The 21,507-nt window shown below is 57.1% G+C and overlaps 2 protein-coding genes across 4 annotated transcripts in view; both read left to right on the top strand.

Annotated features, from left to right (window-relative positions):
* VDR (vitamin D receptor) overlaps nt 1-17,062 on the top strand; it is a 42,534-nt gene extending 25,472 nt beyond the window's left edge. For both annotated transcript variants that reach the window (XM_068921351.1, XM_068921352.1), the window contains 7 exons: nt 3,676-3,806; nt 11,584-11,768; nt 12,332-12,455; nt 13,046-13,217; nt 13,766-13,917; nt 14,405-14,521; nt 14,682-17,062. In XM_068921351.1, coding sequence (XP_068777452.1) covers nt 3,676-3,806; nt 11,584-11,768; nt 12,332-12,455; nt 13,046-13,217; nt 13,766-13,917; nt 14,405-14,521; nt 14,682-14,941 — 1,141 coding nt within the window. In that variant the 3' untranslated portion in view covers nt 14,942-17,062. The remainder of the gene's footprint in view (nt 1-3,675; nt 3,807-11,583; nt 11,769-12,331; nt 12,456-13,045; nt 13,218-13,765; nt 13,918-14,404; nt 14,522-14,681) is intronic.
* A 661-nt stretch (nt 17,063-17,723) lies between these two features.
* Nucleotides 17,724-20,777, top strand: MYG1 (MYG1 exonuclease). Of its 2 annotated transcripts, none has more exons than XM_068921133.1 (7): nt 17,724-17,979; nt 18,736-18,851; nt 18,929-19,088; nt 19,243-19,392; nt 19,503-19,625; nt 19,920-20,101; nt 20,218-20,777. In XM_068921133.1, the coding sequence occupies exons 1-7, from the start codon at nt 17,731-17,733 to the stop codon at nt 20,402-20,404; spliced, it is 1,167 nt and encodes a 388-aa protein (XP_068777234.1). In that variant the 5' UTR covers nt 17,724-17,730; the 3' UTR covers nt 20,405-20,777. The 2 variants fall into 2 exon arrangements, with proteins under 2 accessions (XP_068777234.1, XP_068777235.1); XM_068921134.1 differs by having other exon boundaries at nt 17,726-17,979; nt 18,739-18,851.
* Nucleotides 20,778-21,507: the final 730 nt, after the last annotated feature.

Genomic DNA, 21,507 nt, shown 5'->3' with positions numbered 1-21,507 from the left:
AACCTGAGTGACTTATTCTACTGTGACTTGGCTGAAGCATCCAGAGATTTCTCTGGTTTCTTCTGTGCTTCTAGGTGTCTCTCCCTTCCCCACCTGCTCAATGGTGCTGGGCAGTAACAACAGCACTACTTGGAAAGGCTCCGAGTATTTCAAAACCTAGTAACTCCCCACCCATCCTGTCTACATCACTGCATCTTCCACTTCTGTAATCCTCCTTAATTCTTTGCCACGTTCTCCATGAAACTGCTTTGGTTCTTGGCTATTGACAGAAATCCATCCCTCCTTCACGCTGCCCTAGAGCCAGAGTTCAACTTCAGACCCTCTGCCCCGTTACAGTAGCCTCCTACACTCGTGCTGCTGTGTGAATTGCCGGAAAACAGACAGCCCTCTAGTATGCAGAGGCCAGAAGTGATCGTAGACCTTGGGGTGGAGGCAGGGGGGTCTGTGCACAGCAGGAGATGTGCAGCCTTGGAGGTGTCTGGGCAGCTCTGTAGTGGGGCTGCTGTGGATGGGAATGAGGCAGCAGAAACCAAATGCTGGGCATGCGCAGCCTCTGGATCCTTTTTCCTCTCCTTTCCTGACTTGTTTCAGAAGGCTGCTGCTAATATTTCCCAGCAAGAATGTGTCATGGGTCTCTTTAAAAAAAAAAAAAAAAAAAATTTCAGGGCAAGGTGTAGTTGTCTGACTGGCTCTTGGGAGCAGGAGCTGGCAGGACTGGGGGGAGAGGATGCAGACTGGAACGACAGCGGTGCCGGAGAGCCGCAGCTCTGCTCCTGGCCCTGCCTTGGCAGTTGGTGTGTCAGGGGACTTCTCTGGGTGGGGGGGCTGTCGGCAGTGGGAAGAAGAATTGTCCCACCCTAAGTAGTTTTAGGTATCTGCTGCTCTCCGTGAAGCACAATGACTCCTTGTGTGTCAGCTGTGTGGCCCCCAGCTTGTGGGGGGTGACAAACAGGAGGGGCTAGGCAGGACACTGGGGTTTGGTTATGAGTAGAGTAGTTCTCGGGAAACGGGGTATTTCGCAGGCTCTCTAAATGTGAAAGTTGTGTGTGTATCAAGAGCCCTTTCTGCTAATAAAAATTCAGAGGGAGACATGCTTTGAAGATCAACCCTGTCTAGTAAAAGAGGAGGACAGAGCACACCAGTAATATCTGCCACATGATGCAAATCTGGTCCTGGCTCTTTCATTCCTCTGCTGAGGAGTGTGGTCAGGGCCGGTATTTACCATCTGTCTTTTACATAATTCCAAATTTTCAGTAATCTAAAAGCCATGGACGGTGGGGGGAGGGAAGCTAACCCTACCGTCTGTGCGCTAGGTAGGAGCACAAGGCGCATTTCTACCAAAGAACAAGTATGGAGCTAAACTCTGTTGTAGAATAGATGCTGAGCTTAGTGATAAGCTATCCTGGCTTGCGGACCTGGAGCTAGGCAAATTGCGGTCTTTTCTGTGGCCGTAGTACCCTCGCTGGGGCCAGGATCTGTTGCACAAAGCAAAACCAAAAGGACTGTTTCTGCCCACGTGAGATGGGCGTCCTGCAAGCACCAGCAGGAGCTCGTGCCTTGCAATGGTTGAGCCCTCTTGTTCGCGTGCAGCGAGCTTGCAGAGCAATGCTATCCTTATTTTCCCCCTTCCAAAACATATCGCAGCTAGTCCTGACCTCAGAGCACGTTGCTCCTAGCTCTGCAAACCTGAGCTTTCCTTTCGGCTGGACGCAGGCGTGTTCGCTCTTACCCGCGGGCTGGGTTTGTGCAGGGAGGGATCTAGTTATTTTTAATGTTCGGCAGCGTGCCTGGGACACTGATCTAAATGAGCCTTGAAACAGCTATTCTGGAGCTTTATAAAAATACACCGAAGCTGACAGAGCCGGACAGCGCGTACTCCCGCTGTGTGCCTGTGGCTCGATGCTGCTGGCGTAACGCTGGGGCCCGTTGTCGCCGAGAGCCGAGGACCCTTGGGGCAGAGAAGAGGCTGCTTAGAAACCTTCTATTGTGCCCAGCTACCCTGTATTCAAATAAACTGCAATTTTCATACCAAAACCGTACTGTTGGCTTGCCCTCGCGCGCAGGACATCTTTCCCTGCCCGAGGGCCTCACGTTTCTCTCGCTTGTTTGTGCGTTCCCTAGCTTTGCCCCAGGCTGCAGGGGAAAAGACAAGCTGTCCGCCTGCCCCCAGATACTCGCAATGCAGGAGTCGTTCACCGAAACTGGGCCGTTTCAGGGTGTTCATTTCCAAATCCTTGTTTGCCCCTATACCTGCAAGGGCGAAGGCCCTGCTGTTTTTGGTGGAAGGGGGGAACTTGGAGAAAAGCACTAAACTAAGAAGCAGCTGTTGAATGAAACTCAAGTTTCTAACTGACCGCCGCTGATCTCTAGCATCAGGTGGATTACGGAGGGCTCTGCCATCTAGCTAGACTACAATCGGCTTCTATATTAATTTTCCTATATGTGTTTATTCATCTGTTAGGGGAAAGTAAAAAACCTCTTTGTTTACATCTCCTTTTCTAAAATAGCCTCTAATTGCATGCTACGTGCCACTCGGGTCTGCAGCCCAAGAACGTATTTTATATTTAAACCCTATAAGCACAAACTTGGCAGTGTTCCTGGGCTAGAGGCCCATCTGCCATTGTGGTCTTGGCCTGCAATTGTCTGTTCAGTGCATCCACGTTTTCAGCCTCCGGAGTCACGTGCTGTCAATGAAAGCGATAACGGCGTCGCGAGGAGGCTTTAGTGCTGGAAGAATGATTCCTTCTAGCAGGCAACTCTGTATCTAGATGCTGAAATCCAGCATGCCGCAGATTTAGAAATATCCGCAAATTCAGAGGTGACCCAAGCTTGGCTTGCTGGTGGGAGATCCTTGAGTAACGTTTCTCCTCCAAAGCAAAGATGTAGTATCTCCAAGCACAGAGGAGAAACTGCCCTTAATATAAAAGCGCAGCTATGCTTGCATCATGTCATCAGTGGATCTCAGAGAACAGCAGCATAGAGAGGCAAGTTTTAGCTGGAAACTGTGGCTTTGACCCTTTGTACTTGGAAGATTTACAGTCCTGATTGTAGCAGTGGATTAACGCGGCGCGGTGCGGTTTCGGTGGAAGAGAGGTTATTGTGTTAAGTGTTGTTTCACTTGTATCCTGCAGTGAGGTTTTTCTCATGTACACAGAAACATGCGCTCCAGCCAGTTATTCTAGCAAAGCAGGGCTTTAAAGGCTAGTAAATGTTTAATAACATGTACTGCTTTGGTACATGCCGGCCTGCACTCTGGTTTCTTTTGCAGCTGGAGGCTCAGGTATGGGTTCCTCTAAAACCCTTCTAATCCCCTTCTTGTGGCCTTCAAAATACCCATTGCAAACCAGAAAACCATTGCTGAACTTGGAGGCCGTGTCCTTTTAATAAGCCCTACTTTTCTGTGCTGTTCAGAAATGCCCAGACCTCTTAAGAACAAACCCATTGGTAGATGCAGCCTGGTGCAGCTTTTCAAACTCACTCTTTTTGAACAACTGGCTGTCCTGAACTGCATCAGGTCAGAGGATGTTCCTGGCACGCTCTTGGCAATCTGTCTCTAGCAGTTTGCTGTCCGGAAAGTTAAATTTGTATTTACATCTCCTACCAATACTTAGAGTAGTTTCTTAGACGGTCAAAATGGTGGTGACTAACCCAAGACACTTTTCCATTCCCTGCCAGGAGAAGCATGAAGAGGAAGGCGATGTTCACGTGTCCGTTCAACGGTGACTGCAAAATCACCAAAGACAACCGGCGGCACTGCCAGGCCTGCCGGCTGAAGCGCTGCGTGGACATTGGCATGATGAAAGAGTGTGAGTACGCGGACGTGCCAGCCCAGGGGAACCAGTTCAGCTTTGTGCCATAACAGCCTTTTCCTTCTCAATTAACCCACAGTGCAGAAGGAAGGCACGCAAGCGTAAAACCGTAGAGCTTTATAAAGATTTGGCCAGGCTCAAAGAGGGCGCAAAGGGCAGGGGATGTTGCTGGGTAATGGTTAAGAGGAGCTGATTTAATGATTGAGACTGTGTTGGTTAGCGATCTGTAGAGTTGGCCTGTGCCAGAGCCAAATTACTGCTGCTGGCTGTTGTTGGGCATCTGTGTAGCGAGAGCAGCCGGGGCTATTTCAAATTAACACCCGGTTAGATGGACTGAACTTGCTCATGTCCTACCTGTGCAAAGTAGCCGTTCTCTTGCAACATGCTTTTTCCTGCTCCTTCCTGTATCCAAGCAGGCAGTGAGAACTGAATGGGATTCCCCGTAACACTGACATGCTACGCTATATTAATTTCTGTGAGCGTGGAATTTGCTTACACTTTGCTCCAGGCTATCCTTTTAGCCTTTATTTTGGATCCTTGTTCTTGCAACGTGAGTCTGGCCACATGCACGGCAGAGACTTAAGCAAATAGTAGAGGGAAGTAAAATAGATTTTAACCCAGTCCAAACAGACTAATGTTGTCCAAATATTTATTTTATTCAATGATAATTTATAGACAAGCAGCTCTTAAAAATTAAATCTGTTTGACACGCTTCCTCCTACGTACACACGCTTTCCATGTCCTAAGGCTTCAGGAGAAGACTGGTGTTCGCATAGCGTTCAAGCCAAAATAATAGTCTTCTGCTAGGAAACTCTGCAAACAAGACATCATGTCGTATGATTGATGGACTTGAAAGGTTGGACCGGGCTTGGAAAATTTAAGTGGTGCTTGTTGCCTTACATGATGAGTAGAGAGCAAAAGCACCTGACATCATGGGGTGCTGCTGAAGCACAGCTCTGTGCCTTCCAGAAAATCAGAACTTAGAGGTGTTTGCAAAACACATCCTTGAATTCCCAGTTGTCCCTCAGGGTCAAGGAGGTCCTTAATGAATAAAAGACCCCTGCATCCTTTTAGGCAGACAGCGATGCCCCAAAAAGAGAAAGAGACCCCGTGATATACCATGTACACCCATCTCTTGCATGAATGCGGGGATGTGTGAGCCCACGGTCGCTGCTCTGTGGGGAAGTGCAGACTTATGTCCCACACTTTGTCCTGTAGAAGTAGTCACTTGCTTTGGTTTAACGTTTTAGGCTCTGCAAACAGTTTGGGTGAGAGCAAAGAACCAGCCCAACTCTTTGTAGCTGAGTGAGCAGCCTGGAGAAAGCTCTGTGCAAAACTCAGAATTGGTGTTTTCCTGCCTTGGTATTTATTTCTGAGTCTGAGAAAACAATAGCTTTTCTGGGGGTTGCAAATGGTTGAAATGACACCATTAGGTACTTTCTGCTTGAAAATTAGCTCTAGAGAGTCTTCTTGTGACTCTTCCAGAACGGTAGGTTGGCGGTGTCTTCTCTTCTACTGACGTTATCTTGTAATCATTGCACGCAAAGTCTCGGAGGGAGAAAACACATTGCGCTTTTTCAAGCAGTGAAACGTCTTGGTGCACAAAGCTGCCTGGCCGAGAGCTTGAGGCTTTGGTCGCTGCTGCTGCTTTGGTGTAACTGTTGCTAACGAGGGAATTGTGTTGACTTGTAGCAGTTAATTACCCGGGGAGAACTGGCCAGGAAAATTCGGTAGCAGCGATGCGTGGTGCGTTTCCACCCTGGACGGGGCCAGCTCCTAGGGATACGCTGGTTCTCTGCAGGAGTTAACTTGTAAACGCCCCGGTTAGCGAACTGCTGCTGTATTAATGAAACCTAACCTGGAGAAACTAAAATTAGCCTTCCCGTGGACTTTGCTGCTGCTTGAATGAAAGGGAACAAAGTGTGCTGCTGTTATTTTTAGGTTAAATGAGGGATCTTTAAACTCTTGGGGGGGCTTTGTGTCTTCTCCAAGCCGCCTTTGCCATGCGGATCGCCACGGACAAGGGTGGAGTGGTTTCACTCCAGTGCTGGTGGGACCCAAAGCTGAAACGAGAGAACAAGCCGGGCATAAGCAGAGCGAGGGCCCAGCGGACTTGGCGTCTGCTTTAATGTGAGGTCTGATGCAGACGATCCCAGGCGGCAAGGTGCTGCCGGCCGCTGGCTGTTTTCTTGCCGGACGCCAGGTCTCCGGCGCGCGCAGCCCGGACCACGCGGTGGCACGGTGGTTACGGCGGCTCGGTTCCCGAAATTGAGTTGTAGAAACTGACCCTGGAGCAAAGCCCCTGGGGCGTTCGTGTCCCCGCTCTGTCCTCCCACGAAGCTGGGGACGGCATCGCTGCTGCCGCCGTGGACCGAGGGGGCAGCTGGCGGGCAGCCGAGGTTAAAGCCAGCGGGATGACGCAGGAACGTGCTGAGCCGAGCGAGCGGGTGGGAGCAGCGAGGGTCAGGGCCGGGCTGGGGGGCTGGAGGTTGCGGCGGGCTGTCGGCAGCGGGGCAGGCGAGGCGATCAGACTGATTTATAGTCCTGCCACAACGCCTAAGGTTTGCCCCAAGCTGTCCGCAGGCAACGTTAGCAAATATTTGTGGTTTTCTGCCTGTCTTATCGGCGTGGGGTAAAGCACAGGGTGAGTTTACGGGGCTGTGCAGCGGGCGATAAGCTCAGGCGAGCTCAGTCTAGCGGTCTGAGCAGCAAACAGCGTCTAGAAACGCTCCTTTCTCCACTTTCCGGAGCTGTTTTCCTTTTGGACGGCGCCAAGAGGGGCAGGTTCACCAGCCTCGGTGTGGCTCTGCTGTCGCGTGGCTGCCTTGTTTGCTCGCTGTAACTTGTCCCAGGTTGAATGTCTCAAAGCAGTTTAAACGGTCCCATGCTGGGCCCCTACAAAGCGTCTTCTACGGCGGGATAGCAGAGGTGTACCAGCTAAAACTATCTTCCATCAGCTTCAAAAGCACCTGCCCGTGGGGTTGTTCTCGTGGCTGTACCTGAATTGGCTTCAGAAATGAACCTTTTGGGGTTTCTCGTAGCACTGTGAGCGGAGCCGCCGGCCCCAGGAGGGCAGGTTGGGGATGGCCTGATCCCGCTCTCCGGAGCGGGACTGGCTGGGAGGAGGCACTGGGGGAGGCCAAGCGGGTGCTTTATCACTGGGTGGTCAGGGCTGAGATAAATGGGAAGAAAATGCTAACGGGTCTCCTGGCATTCACCAGGAGCTGTTTTGGTCCCCTTATTTGGGGGCCGTGAGCTCTGTCTGCAGCGGAGTGCATGCAAAAGCCCCTGCCCCACTTGCTGCCACAGCATGTCAGGGTGAAATAATGCCACCTGGTCTCTCCGCACCTCTTTGGCAGGTGCGAGGCTGTCAAAAAAAAAACCTTTTGCCTGCTATGCCTGTGCCTAAGCTGCGTTTTTGTGTCACGCACGGCCAAGCTGCCTCCCTTTTGTTTGGGGAAATGGGTGTGCGAGAGGCGGCTGGCTCCCACAATCGAGATGTTAAGAGCAAACAGCAGATTCAAACCAGCCCGAGCAGCTCCGGCTGTTGCAATCTGCAGCTCTTGGCGATTTGCAGTGCAGATGAGGCTCTTAATCCCACTCCGGCGCTGATTTGGGTGGCAACGAAATGCTTCAGTTATCTACTCTGGTCTCATAAAACTGCACTTTGCCAACTCCTGGGAGCTAGGGAAGGGGCATCCCGCCAAGGCACGGCACTGGCTGAAGCATGGGGCGTTAGATGGAGCTGGGCTCCGCAACTGCCCCTAACCTTTGGGTGAGTTGTGTCTCACAGTGCCCCTGCCCCTTCTCCCCCCGGGCTTTTATCAGATTTGCAGTGTCTATAACATGCTGGGACGGGGGACAAGGCTCCCCTTGGTCGCCCTGGAGCTGTTGCTCCAAAGCAGAATGATAAATAACGCGGAAAGGCCGTCTGCCCCCAGGTCCTCGATGTCCGTGGATGCGGTCAGAGCTCGCTCGCCTCCCTCTCCCTCCAGCTCTGCCGTGGGGCTGGAGTTATGACCTCAATGCTGAAAATCCCTAAAGGGGAGGGGAACAGAGCAGAAATACTGTCAGCTGGGAGCCAGGAAGAGAAGTAGAAATGGGAAGAGATGGGGGGGAATTTCCCAAATCAGCCTGGAGAGATGCACAGGGTGGAGCAGGCAGTGTGGGGGCAGCAGTAGCCGGCCCAAAGGGGCAGAGTTAAGGGCGGGGGGACACAGAGCTGGGGAGCAGGAGACTGGATCAGAAGGGGTTAATCCTCTCTGAAGCTTATCTTCCTTGCCCAACTGCTGTGGGGACAGCCGTGTCCCTTCCACTCCTCGCAGCACGGAGACCCCAAAAAGACATCCAAAAGCTGTTTTCAGTTCGGGCTTTAATACTCCGTTGCCCTCCAAAGTGCGGAGCAGAGCCAGCAGAGGCGGCATTTCCAGCTCTCCGCTGCTTCCCCGAACAGGCTGCTGTTCCTAAACTGGAAAAAGTCCCCAGTGCCCCAGTCCAAGGGAGATTGTGTTATTCCCCCTGTCCGAGGAGCCGCGTTGCGCAAGGCCTGGCCTGCAGGACCTGCGCTGATGTCGGAGACCGTCCCGGAGACGATGCAGGAATATTAGAGGAAGCAAAGAATTGCGGCCCTCCAGGAAAACATCACTCAGCGGGGTTTGGTGTTTGCACGCTGGCTGTGAAGCGTCTCTGCTGCCTGTGGGCTTGAAGCACATGCTATAAATGTCCAGCATCCTCTGCAATTAGAGCAGGTTTGGAAGCCAGCTGAGCATCTGGAAAGCTGTCTCTGAAATCCCATGCAAGCATTGCTTCATTTAGCCACAGCTCAGCTATGTCAGCGGGATGTGACCTGCTTGGTAGGGGAGGGAGCGGTAGCCAGGGGCCCCGCAGCCACTGTCACAGCTCCGATTTGCTCTCTAGTGCTGGTCCAGGAGCTGTGATTTAAACCACTGCTGTTTGCCTCTTGCTTTTCTCTCTGCTGCAAGCTTTCCTCCTCTCTGATTTCCGTGCAGACCTGTGTGCGGGAGGCGATGTGTGATGGCCAGCTGGCCCGTAGCATCCCGTTATCCTCCCTGCAGACTTGATGCAGCCAGCAGTGCTGGGACAAACGGGGGAACTCAGTGCTCTGTTACATAGTCCCCATGTAGGGAAATCTGGCTGCCTTACAGGGTAGGGTTGGCGTTTCTTCACCCTCCAGGAGCGACGCTTTGGGAAATGCTTTTGCTTTCCAGCTCCTACCAGCCCAAGAAGTACCACAGACTCAGTGTTTCTCCTGGCAAGCGCTGGAAACAAATCTGTTTTGACAGCCCTTTAAAAGCAAACACTTCCGACGCTAAGCATTTAAAGAAGGCTAACTGCAAGGAGGTCAAACTGAAGCCCCAGTCATCCCGAGATTGCTTGCGAAGGTGGCAGTGTGAGCAGCTGCCCAGCTGTGGGTCCGCTGAGTGGCCCCACAGCAGGGAGTGGGATATGAGCATCCAGTCGTCTTCCTCCCCTCCCAGCTCCTCTTCCTCCGCTTGAGGGGAGAGCAGCTCTCGTGTGCTGGGAGTGAGTGTGGCAGATCCAGGGGGCCATCCTTCAAATGTAGGTGGGATAAGGAGGAATTAAGAGTCGCCAGAGGAGCTGACCGACCCAACCGTCTTGGCTGGTCGGTGTGATGGGGACGCACCGGTGAAGTCAGTGCTCCCCGCGCGGGGTGCTGCACCTACCTGGAGAGCTGCACCAGCTCCCCGTGTTGCCACAGCAGGGCCTGTATGTGACAGGGGGAGGCTAGTGGCATCCCGACAGCTCCTTTTGGGGGGATTTCTCTGGGACTGAAGCAGCAGGTGAGTTTGAGGGGTGAACTTCTCAAAGGTGGAGGAACGCCTTGTGGTCTCATTCCAACAGTGAAACATCAACCTCCCTCCAAACTGCTCCGTGGATGTTTCCTAATTTCTCTGGAACTTGCAGAATCTGGAAATTTGCAGGATTCCAGATTTGCCTAATTTAGATGCCTGCAGTAATCCCTGCTGAAGCCCTGACACTCAGTGACCCAGGGCTGAGCCCTCTCCTGCGGGCAGCAGGGCCCCGTTCCTCATTCGTGAACGTTTCCCTCATCACCTGCAGCTCCCAGGTGGATCCAGTGTTTTCCCCTTCCTCCCTGTGGTGCTTTCACCCTTAGGGTTCACAAGTGTGCCTGGCTTTGCTTACTAACACCTTGTTTGTACTGCTCTTTCCCTGTGGGTAGTTAAGGGGTTCATCCATTAATAGTCAGAAAATATCAGAGGACGGCAAGGGGGAAGCAGGAGAAGTTTGGCTCTGCCTTCACACTTTGCTTCTTGGCTTGTCCGTGGTGCAACCAACACCATGGTCACAGGCTGGACAAGCCTTTCAAATGTCAGGTCTCTGCTTTGCTGTTCGGGGCTGCGCAGCGCCCAGCGGTTTGTAATGGGAAGGGGGGAGGCAAACTGCTAATTATGCTCCCCAAGCAGTCACACTGTCCCCTGGAGAGCTAATCCTCACATGCCAATCACAGGAGCAACCTTTTGGCCTGAACCAGGCCTTCCCATGCCTCTTAGACCTTTGAATCCTCCCTGAGATTGTGCAGGTTTGAAACTGTATTGGAAAAATGCTGTCGGCAAAACACAGCAGAGGGACTGAGGGCTGCAAATAGCTCCTTAGAGCGACTGCCTCAAGCCCTGGGACTGTGTCTCCCTGTGGCCTGTGCCAACCTCTCATTCCAGATTCCACCTGAACTCACCCAGCGTCGATTCTCCTCGCAGCCCGAGGCAGGTAGAAAGCCTGCAGTCATCAGATAACGTGCTTGAGGTTTTTTGCTAATGACCAGTTAAAAAGCTAATAATGTCCTGACAAACGCAAAGTGCTATTTTTAGGACCTGTCTTTTGATTTGCTTTGCTGACTCTGAGTGTTAAAGAGCTTTTGTGAACATTTGACTTCGGTGGAGAGCATAAGGTGGTTGCTACCTTAAACTGAGTCAAGGTATAAAATCATTACAGTTTGCCACCGCTTTTCTTCTGTTTCAATCCTGCAATGCAAGAATTCAGGATCTTCTTCCTTGTGCTGTTCACGTCTTGAAGCTCTTTGTAAAGGTAACACTTGAAATTGCTGGTGGATGTGCCCCTTCCCAAAGTAAATGGGGAGAAGTGTTGTGTTTCACCTTTGGGTCCGACCTGTGGCTGCTGCCCAGGGATGTCACCCGTAATACAAGTAATAAATATCTATGCACGGGAGGAGAGATATGCTCGAGTGTCCTCTTAGCTTAAAAGTATTTGTGATGGGCAGAGCTGCAGAAGCACTGCCAGATGCCCAGACTGTCCAGTCCCTGCTGCAGCGTGGTAGCCTGATCCGGAGGCTGAGCGGCGCTAAAGGCGGCCGCATCGGGCTCCCTCTGTTGTCAGGCACTGAAAACGGCACGGGAAGCACGCTGGAGCGAGATGAACCTGCTGGCCCGTGTCTTGCAGGATCGTGATTTCTTTCACCCAAAGGCACAGAGCAAACAGGGAGATTGTAGTTCAGGTGCTGCCGCAACCTCGCTGCACCTGGTCCTTGCCTAAAAGCACCCCGGTGGGCTATAAACAGTGCCGGTCTTATGTGACCTGGCAGTCGAGGACAAGAGCAGGACGGAGACGACGCAGGTTTAATGATTGATAGCGATGCAATGGGGATGCTGCTGGGCGCTGCCAGCTGCTGCGGCCCAGGGTTGGTTCAGTCCCTTGTTTCCCTGCACCGGTTTCTGACACTTGTCCCTTTTCTCCCCTCCCGGTGCTGTCCCTGCAGTCATCCTGACAGACGAGGAGGTGCAGAGGAAGCGTGAGATGATAATGAAGCGCAAGGAGGAGGAAGCGCTCAAGGAGAGCCTGAAGCCCAAACTCTCAGAGGAGCAGCAGAAAGTCATTGACGTCCTCCTCGAGGCCCATCGCAAAACCTACGACCCCACGTACTCTGACTTCACCAAGTTTCGGGTACGGCCGGGGCATACCAGCCCCGATTCCCACGCCAGGATCCCAGCGGTGGCCCCCTTGTCCCCGGTCCCAGCTGCCTGCTAGAAAATTCAGCCCACAAGAATTGTACCAGCGGGCTCTCTGCTTAGGTGCAATCTCTCCTTTTGAACAGAAGCAGCAGATTTTATTAGCCTATTTCAGTAGGGATTTGAAAATCTTTGTTTCAGTTTGGCACACACTGAATACTTGGTTTGAAAAGGGGGAGCCGGGCCCCCAGGCAACACGGGCCCCGCTAACCCCTGCCGAAAGGCAGCCAGCAGAGAGCCTGGCTGCTGGCTACAGTGCCAGGTAAAACAAGGAGAAGCCCTTCCCTTGCCCTGCTCCCCTCCCAAATCCAAGCAGTTCCTCTCCCAGATGCACCTTCCCTGTTTCATCCCCTACATTTCTCACTGGATTTAATCACAGCACTAGGAGTGGCGTTAAAAGTCCCAGCGCCGATATCTTGATGCTGTTGGCAGCGGGTGAACAACTGTTACCAAATTGCTCTCCCGGCCCTGTTCCTCACATCCTGCTCTCTCTTCCAGCCGCCCGTTAGAAGCAACCCTAGCAGCAGGGTGGCAGCGAGGTCCTCCTCCATCCTCACCCAGGACTTGTCCTCAGAGGACTCCACCGACCTCTTTGGCTCTGATGCCTTCAACACGTTTCCAGGTACCACGCTCGCCTCTTAGTGGGTGACGGTTGGTGCCCACGTGCTGCCTAGAAGCGCAGCAGGTTTATCTAAATTGAGCTATTTAGACTCTTGTTTTTCCTCTTCTGGAGAATTTATTTCACTGTAATAGCTGCCTGGGGGATGTTGAGAGGGCTGTTTGCATGCTAAAAGCACGTCAAGTGCTGTCCCCGTGGACCTCTGTGTGTCTGGGCTCCTCAGGAGGGCTGAGGGGAGTGTGAAGGTGAACGCCAGGTTGCATTGGCGCTGCTCCAGCTGCAGTTGCTGCCTGGGGTGCTGGAGGAACGTGGTTTATAGGGGTTACGGGATGGAGCTGCTGTTACCCAGCCCCATGGAGCCCCTTTCCTAGCAGGAAGGAGTGCACCCAAATGCACCTCACCTGCTCTATCTCAGAAGCAGCTGTGGGGTTCATGCCACATGAACACAATGCAAAGATCCTTCCCAGCAGGATGGACACTGGGAGCCCCCCATCTCATGCCGTTTGTGCTTCAGGCTGGCGTCTCTGCCCTCACCCGCGATGGCCTCCCCGTGGCTGAGGCACCCTCTGACATGATCATCTCCCTCTCTACAGAGTCCATGGAGCCCCAGATGTTCTCAAACCTGGTCCTCTCTGAGGAGAATGATGAGAGTGCCTCCATGAACATCGACTTCTCCCACCTCTCCATGCTTCCACACTTAGCAGACCTGGTCAGCTACAGCATACAGAAGGTGATCGGCTTTGCCAAAATGATCCCAGGATTCAGGTGAGACGTTTGCTCTCGGACACAGAGTCTGTGGTGGATATCTGCTCTCAGGAATTGATGTGTTTCTGTCCCACCCCTCACAGCCAGTTCATTTTTCTCCGTTTCATCTTCACAGCTGTCCACTGGGCTCTGTTCCCTTCATAGCTCCATTGCTACTTTCATGTTTTCTCTCTCCCCTCCCTTCTGAGGTTGCTCTTGTTCTGTCTGACTTTAGCCTTGCTCTGCTGGACTCTGTCAGCAAAATGCTCCTAAGAAGATGCCCAGGGCCATGCAAGCTGTCCCTGTACCGGTTTGTGAGGAGTCACGGATCCTGTTTAATTCCAGCGCAGCGAGAGCGAGGCTGGTGATGCCACCTAATAAATGTGGCTGCAGAACCACCTGCTGCTTAATTATGTTAGAAACTCAGAGCAAGGGAGAAGCTGGGATGCCCCCAGGAGGCAGCCAGCAAAGGGATCGGGTTTCGGAGAGAGAGCCTGACGTGTGAACGTCGTGGACCTCTCCCTTGTGCGTCAGATAAGTCTCACGCCACCCTCTTTCCCCCTGCCTAGGGATCTGACAGCAGAGGACCAGATCGCGCTGCTGAAATCCAGCGCCATTGAGGTGATCATGCTGCGTTCAAACCAGTCCTTCACCCTAGAGGACATGACGTGGACCTGCGGCAGCAACGACTTTAAGTACAGGATCAGTGATGTCACCCAAGGTAAAGGTCCCGGGTTTGCTGACCGGCTCACAGCAGCCCATGCTGCTGTTTGCTCTCTCGTTGGCCATAGGCCAAGAAACATCATCCTGGCCTTAAATTCAGATGCAAAAATCCAACAGTGAGTAGTCTGTAAAAAGAGATGCCTTGGCAGGCTGCAAGGCTGGGGGACAGCCAGCAGTAGCTCAGCAGTGTCACGGCCAGGCCGAGCCCCCTTCCTGATGTCAGCTGGGCTCTGTTTATCCTCCGAGCCCTGCGCTGTGGGACGCACGTGCATCTTGCAGCCGGACCGGATGGCTGGAAAGAGCCGTCAGCTCCTGAAGGAAAACAAAGCTAGGCGTATGGCAGTAACTCAAAGCTGTCTCCAGCCTCGCTGCCCTGCACCGGAAAGGCTGGAAACCTGCTCTGCCTCCACCCTCGTCTCATCTGTGGGAGGTCTGAGATCTTGTCCCAGGAGCAGACTGCGCTAAAGGGTCCTTTCTCTTTGCAGCTGGCCACAGCATGGACCTGCTCGAGCCGCTGGTGAAATTCCAGGTTGGCTTGAAGAAGCTGAATCTTCACGAGGAAGAGCACGTGCTCCTCATGGCCATCTGCATCCTGTCCCCAGGTAGGAGGAAACTCGTGCCCAGAGGTCACTAACCTGCCAGGTTTTCGCTCTGTTAAGGTGCTCACCCCCAAACGTAACCCTTCCGTGCCTCTCTGCCATGGCTGTATGGCGAGGAAGGGAGTCGCTTTGCGTCAGAGCTGACAGCGGTGATGTTTCCTAGATCGCCCTGGCGTGCAGGACAAATCGCTGGTGGAGTCGCTCCAGGATCGCCTCTCGGAGATCCTCCAGACCTACATCCGCTGCAGGCACCCGCCGCCAGGCAGCCGCCTGCTCTACGCAAAGATGATCCAGAAGCTGGCTGACCTGCGGAGCCTGAACGAAGAGCACTCCAAGCAGTACCGCTGCCTCTCCTTCCAGCCCGAGCACAGCATGCAGCTCACGCCGCTGGTGCTCGAGGTCTTCGGCAACGAGATATCCTGACTCCGCCCGTGAGGTTGAGCACCCACGAATAAAGGGATAAGTCAGCCCAGCTTCCCAGAGGCAGCGAGTGGAGGGATGTGACCCTGGGCAGGAGTTTGTACATAGACAATTTGATTTCACACTACTGGTAATTCTACTTGTTTTCTCCTCCACGGCAGCTGGGGTTTGCTGCTGCAGAGCAGTGACAGACCCACTTCTGTGTTTGGTCCCTCTTCCCCTTCCGTGAGTGACTTTTCTGCTTGTCTGCCGTCTGCAAGAGCTGACTTATCCCTTTATGGATATTTTGAGGCTGTCTTTGTGCTGGGCTGCCTCAAACCACTTCTTTCTGAACCAAAAGGTTGGGCTGCTTGGAAAGGGAAGTGCTGGGATGTTGCATGGGGAAGCAGACTGGCGGCGTTGGGGAGCGCTCAGCGCTGCCCTCCGTTCCCCCTCTAAAATCTGCAGCACAGACACCGAGTGTGTTCAGGGCTGCCCGAGAGACCCATGCGCATGGCCCCCCATTTCAGGAGAGATGCCGATTGATTTGCACCCCCCCCAAATCTCTGCAAGAAAATGCCCTGGCCCCCCTGGCCAAGGCAGAAGCTGTGCTGTGCTGTAGGCTCCGTGTCGCTGCGTGCAATGAAAACCACTCCTTTGAGCTGCTGTGAGGCTGGTGAGAGGCCAAAGCCATGTGTCAGGGCTCACCTCTGGCCTGAGAGGGGAGACGTGTCCTAAATCTTTAGAGGGGATAGCTGGACATGCTGTAATTTGCGTTCCCAACACTGCTGCCCAGCAATGAGGGAGCAGAGAGCGCAGGAGAACGGCCAGCCTCTGCACCACGGTGAGACCGCTTGCGTCGAGCTGTTCTCAGCAGGTTTGCCAAGCCTGTGCGAATCTCGCGTAACTCCTCCGCGCTCACCCCAGCTCATGCTGGGAACACGATTCAGAAATGACACCCGTTGACACCACAGGCCTTGAGCAGCCAGTGAAGGCGGCGTTGCGTTAATGGCGAAGGTCCAAGTTCGGATCCAGCCTGCTGAGGTTGCCTTTGTGACGCTGGAAAACCAGCCCTGAGGCTGCTCGGGGTTGTCCTGCACGCTGCTGTCCCTGCTCGGTGCCACCCTGCAGAGACCGGGCCAGTGGTGAAGGGGTGGCCCTTTGTCTGCACTAAACCAGAGCGTTGTGCTTTGCTCTTGCACACGTCTGGGGCAATCCCCATGCAAAGGAGGCCCTTCGTGCAGCAAAGCCAGCTCCCCTGCGGGCCAAAACCTCCTGGCGCTTCTCAGGGGAGAGCCTGTTCTTGCTCCCTGGCAGGGTTTAAGATTAGAGGACGTATCCCCCAAGCAAAAGCAAGCCAGACAGTGGGAGCGAAACCTCCAGGAGGGCAAACTTAGGGCCACGGAGCAATCCATGATGGCCCCAGCTGGGGCATATGGGCTGCATGTGGGTCTCTGGGAGTGGGAGGCAGCTGAAATCAGTGCATCTCTCAGCCCCAGCGGCAGGGGAGGGCACACAGCCAGCGGGGCCCGTTTGGGCACCGTCTTATAAATGCAGCCCTGGTGCCAGTAAAGCCCAGCGGAGCTGCAAAAAGGGAGCCGTTCTCCCCAAAACGGGGAAGAGACACTGCTTGCCTCTGTCCCAGCTGCCATCGCAGGGACTGCAAGAGCCAAGTGCCTTGAAAGGCTGCGCTGGGCGAGGACCTTCCGTGTCCGCCGGCTCCTCACCGAGCAGCGGCCCCCGCCGGGAAGCATGGAAAAGCCGTTGCGTCCTCAGTCCCCTACTCCAGACCTTCCCCAACCATGGGGCGCGTCCCTCGCTGCCAGCCCCAGCTCGGGCCTTTAACCCAGGAGCTGCTGAGCAGGGACCTGGCAGCAACGGGAAACCACTGCTGCATCCCACGACAGGCAGCGCCGCTCCAAGCTTTTCCTGGGGCTAACCTGTCCTGAAACCGGCCGAGCGAGCGGCCCGGTGTAAGTGACTGATTTAACACAGCCACGAGCTGCCGGGGGGTGGATTTGAAGGATGGGGAATGTGAATCCAGCGTGGGACCGGGGTGGCGATGCACTTTATCCAGGGGGGATGCTGGGAGCCTCCCGGGGCTGTGGCTGCTCCTGGCGAATAAACCTGATGCTTGGGAAAGGCTCTTGGTGCCCGGCTGGTTTTTGGGGTCTGCCTGTCCGTGCGACTGTCTGTGCGCCTGTCCATGTATGAGCGAGTGAGGGTGGCCGTCCGGCTGTCCCCAGGCTGTTTGGCTGTGCAGGGCTGTCCGCGTGTTTGTCCCTGTGTCCTTCCCTGTGCCCGTGTGACCCTGTACCCATCTGTCTCTGTCCTGCATGTCCATGTCCCTGTGCCCGTCTGTCCCCGTGTCCGTCCCTGTGCCCGTGTGTCCGTCCCTGTGTCCCGTCTGTCCCTGTGCCCGTGTGACCCTGTACCCATCTGTCTCTGTCCTGCATGTCCGTGTGTCCCTGTGCCCGTCTGTCCCTGTGCCCCGCGTGTCGTGTCCCTGTGTCCCTGTGCCCATGTGTCCGTCCCTGTGTCCCGTCTGTCCGTGTGCCCCGTGTGTCCCCGTGTCCCTGAGCCCGTGTGACCCTGTACCCATCTGTTCCTGTGCCGTGTGTCCCTGTGTCCCGTGTGTCCGTCCCGCGTGTCCCTGTGTCCCGTCTGTCCCGTGTGTCCGTCCCGGTGTCCCGCGTGTCCCAGTGTCCCGCGTGTCCGCGCAGGGCTCCGGCACAGCCCGCTCGCTCGCTCCGTCCGCGGGTCCCGACCCAGCGCAGAGCGCATGCGCAGCCCGGCCGCGGGGGCGGGGAGGGATGGAGGGCGAGCCGGCGCATGCGCAGGCCCAGAGCGGCGCATGCGCGGTGATGTGGGGCGCGCTGCGAGCCGCCCGCCGAATGGCCGCCGCCGCCGCCGGGAGTGGGGCCGGGGCCGGGTCCGGGTCCGGGTCCGGGTCCAAGCGGCCCCGTTGCGAGCCCGCCCCGCGCATCGGCACCCACGACGGCACTTTCCACTGCGACGAGGCGCTGGCCTGCTACCTGCTGCGCCTGCTGCCGCGCTACCGGGTATGGGCGGCGGGAGCGCGGCCTGGCCGGGACCGGCAGCGGCACCGGGACCCGGCGGGACCCCGTGCGGCGGCGCCGGAGCGGGGACCTGCCTGAGGCCCCCGGGAACCGCCCCCCGGGCCCGGCTCCCCCCCCCCCCGAGATCCTCCCCCCTGTGCCCCGGGCCCGGCTCTCCCCCCCCCCGAGATCCTCCCCCCGGTGCCCCGTTCCCGGCTCCCCCCCCCCCGAGATCCTCCCCCCGGTGCCCCGTTCCCGGCTCCCCCCACCCCGAGATCCTCCCCCCGGTGCCCCGTTCCCGGCTCCCCCCCCCCCGAGATCCTCCCCCCGGTGCCCCGTTCCCGGCTCCCCCACCCCGAGATCCTCCCCCCGGTGCCCCGTTCCCGGCTCTCCCCCCCCCCCGGTATCATCCCCCCAGTGCCCCGTTCCCGGCTCCCCCCCCCCCCCCGGTATCATCCCCCCCGGTGCCCCGTTCCCGGCTCTCCCCCCGCCCCGGTATCATCCCCCCCGGTGCCCCGTTCCCGGCTCTTCCCCCGCCCCCGGTATCATCCCCCCGGTGCCCCGTTCCCGGCTCTCCCCCCCCCCGGTATCATCCCCCCATTGCCCCATACCCAGCTTCCCCCCCCCCCCCCCCCGGATCACCCCCTTCCCCCTGGTGGCCCGGGCCCGGCTCCCCCGTGCAGTGCCCTACCCCCTGCCCTGTGGGCTGGTCCCTGGGTGCCCCAATTGGGGCCCCCGGTGTCACCGTGCCACCCCCAGCAGGACGCGGAGGTGGTGCGGACACGGGACCCCCAGCGCCTGGCCCAGTGTGACGTGGTGGTGGACGTGGGGGGCGAGTACGACCCCGAGAGACACCGCTACGACCATCACCAGAGGTGAGACCTCCCCTCTTCCCCCGCCAACCAGCTCCCGGACGCCTGGGTCCGCCAGGACTGACCCTGCCGCTCCGCAGGTCCTTCACGCAGTCCATGCAATGCCTCCGTCCCGACAAACCCTGGACCACGAAGCTGAGCAGCGCCGGGCTGGTCTACTGCCACTTCGGCTCCCAAATCCTCGCCGGCCTCCTGGAGCTGCCAGAGGACAGCCCCGTCGTGACGATGCTCTACGATAAGGTACCGCCACAGAGCTTCTTCCCAAGGGCTTCTCTTGGAAGAGTCACCCTGCAAAGAGGGGACCAGTTTCTTCCAGCTGCTGGTGCCCAACTGTGCTCCGGTTCAGGCTGCACTGTGGGCTGACCCGCGCCGTTCCCCCCTCCGCCCTCCCCAGCTGTACGAAAACTTCGTGGAGGAGATCGACGCCATCGACAACGGCATCTCGCAGCGGGACGGGGAGCCCCGCTATGCCCTGACCACCAACCTCAGTGCCCGTGTGGGCCACCTGAACCCCCGCTGGAACGACCCCGACCAGGACACTGAGGTGGGCATGGAGGGGGGGGGGGGGGCCACCGCTGCCACAGGAGGCAGGGTGGGTGTGGGACCACCGCTGCCTCCCCGGTGCCGCTGCTGACTTTCAGCTCCGTCCTGCAGGCCGGGTTCAAGCGGGCGATGGAGCTGGTCGGTGGGGAGTTCATGGAGCGGCTCGACTATTACCACCGTGCCTGGCTGCCCGCTCGGGCACTCGTGGAAGAGGCCATCCAGCGGCGCTTTGAGGTACTCCCCGTGCCAGCTTTGAGGGTCACCGGAGTCCACAAGTGGGGACAAGCTTTGGAAGAGCAGGGAGGCCAGATGCCTCCAGTTATAAACCTCCCTGCTGGCCCCATGGCCCTGGTATAGCAAAGCTCCCCCTGCCATTAATCTCTGTGCACAGCAGTGCAAGGACCTAGATGGGCTGGGAGAAATGTAGGTGAGGCAGGGAAACTGAGGCACGGTGGTGCCAGGGCCGAGCTGGGGGGCAAGACCCAGGCGTCCCGGCCATGTGCGCTCAGCCTCAACCCCGCTGCCCAGGTGGACACAAGCGGGGAGGTGCTGGAGTTCCCGCAGGGCGGCTGCCCCTGGAAGGAGCACATCTTCAGCCTAGAGAAGGAGCTGGCGCTGCCCAAAACCCTCCAGCTGGTGCTCTACCCCGACCGCAGCGGGCAGTGGAGGGTGCAGAGTGTCCCGGTGGAGCCGCACGCCTTCGAGAGCCGGTAAGACCCTGTCTCACGCCGCCCTGGTGTCCCCTGTGGCCAAGAATCCCATGAGCCAGGGAGGGGGCTGCGGCAGGGCAGCTTTTCACCTCCGCTGCCTTCCTCTTCCTCCACAGCCTCCCTCTCCCTGAGCCATGGCGAGGCATCCGTGACGAGGCTTTGTCCCAGCTCACCGGCATCCCCGGCTGTGTCTTTGTGCACGCCAGCGGCTTCATTGGAGGCAACCGGACACGGGAGGGGGCCCTGGAAATGGCTCGGCGGACGCTGGCGCAGCGGCAAGGCGGGGATGCACAGAGCAGCTGACCCTCCCCCCCCACCCCGAGGCAGCGCCAAACGGGGGCCAGGACACACCCCCCCCCCGCCCCGCAATCTGGTGGGGAGGGTTTCCAGGGACTGCTGCCAGGGATGGCTGAGACTGCCCTGCTCGGTGCACGTAAAGGGATCACAGAAGCGAAGCAGGACGATAAAGGTGCAAGGCCAGCTTGAGGCACCTGCCCGGCCATGGAGGCTCCTTCAAGGCTGGGGGGGCATCACTGGTCCCAGCGATGGCAAGGGGCTCCCGGATTCAGGAGGTTTTATTTGGAGCTGGTTTTCTGAAGATTCCTCCTACCCCCATAGTGTATCTACTTCCATTGGGTTCCACCCTCAATACCAGTAAAAACCAGTGTTGTTCCCAGTGTGTTCACCGCTCGTTGCTTGCTGGGGTGGGGGGGTGGGGTCGCAAACCCCGATAGCTCACCTGTGCCCACCCTTGGCGCTGGGCTGTGCCTGCGAGGCAGCACAGCCTGTGGGAGAAGGGGCCAAGGGGAGGTTAGGACCCAGGCATCCTGGCCCCCCCCCCCCCACTAACCCATCTAATCCCCCCCCGGCCCCTGAGGGCTGGGGGAGGACCCAGGCACCCTGCCCCCCCCCCACTGACCCATCTAACCCCCCCCCCCCCCGAGGGCTGGGGGAGGACCCAGGCATCCTGGCCCCCCCCCCCCACTGACCCATCTAATCCCCCCTCCCTGGCCCCTGAGGGCTGGGGGAGGACCCAGGCACCCTGGCCCCCCCCACTGACCCATCTAACCCACCCCCCCCCGAGGGCTGGGGGAGGACCCAGGCACCCTGGCCCCCCCCTACTGACCCATCTAACCCAGCCCCGAGGGCTGGGGGAGGACTGAGGTGTCCTGGCCCCCACCACGCCTCCCTGCGTGCCACAAGCCCAGGCACCCAGCTCCCTGGGGTGGGGGTTGCTGAGCATCTCCCCCCTCCCTTTGGCTCTCAGCCTCCTGTTACTGCCCTGGGCTGGCTGGGGCGATGCAGCTGTACTGGGTAGCCTGGCTGCTGCTGCTGGCACTGGGGCTGCCCGGCTGCCCCCAGGGCTGCTGCTGCCCCCGCATGCCCCCCCTAGGGCTGCCCCCTGG

The sequence above is a fragment of the Struthio camelus genome, chromosome 28 (genome assembly GCF_040807025.1).
Source record: "Struthio camelus isolate bStrCam1 chromosome 28, bStrCam1.hap1, whole genome shotgun sequence".
Taxonomy (NCBI): Eukaryota; Metazoa; Chordata; class Aves; order Struthioniformes; family Struthionidae; genus Struthio; species Struthio camelus.
This window is presented reverse-complemented; position numbering and strand designations above follow the sequence as displayed.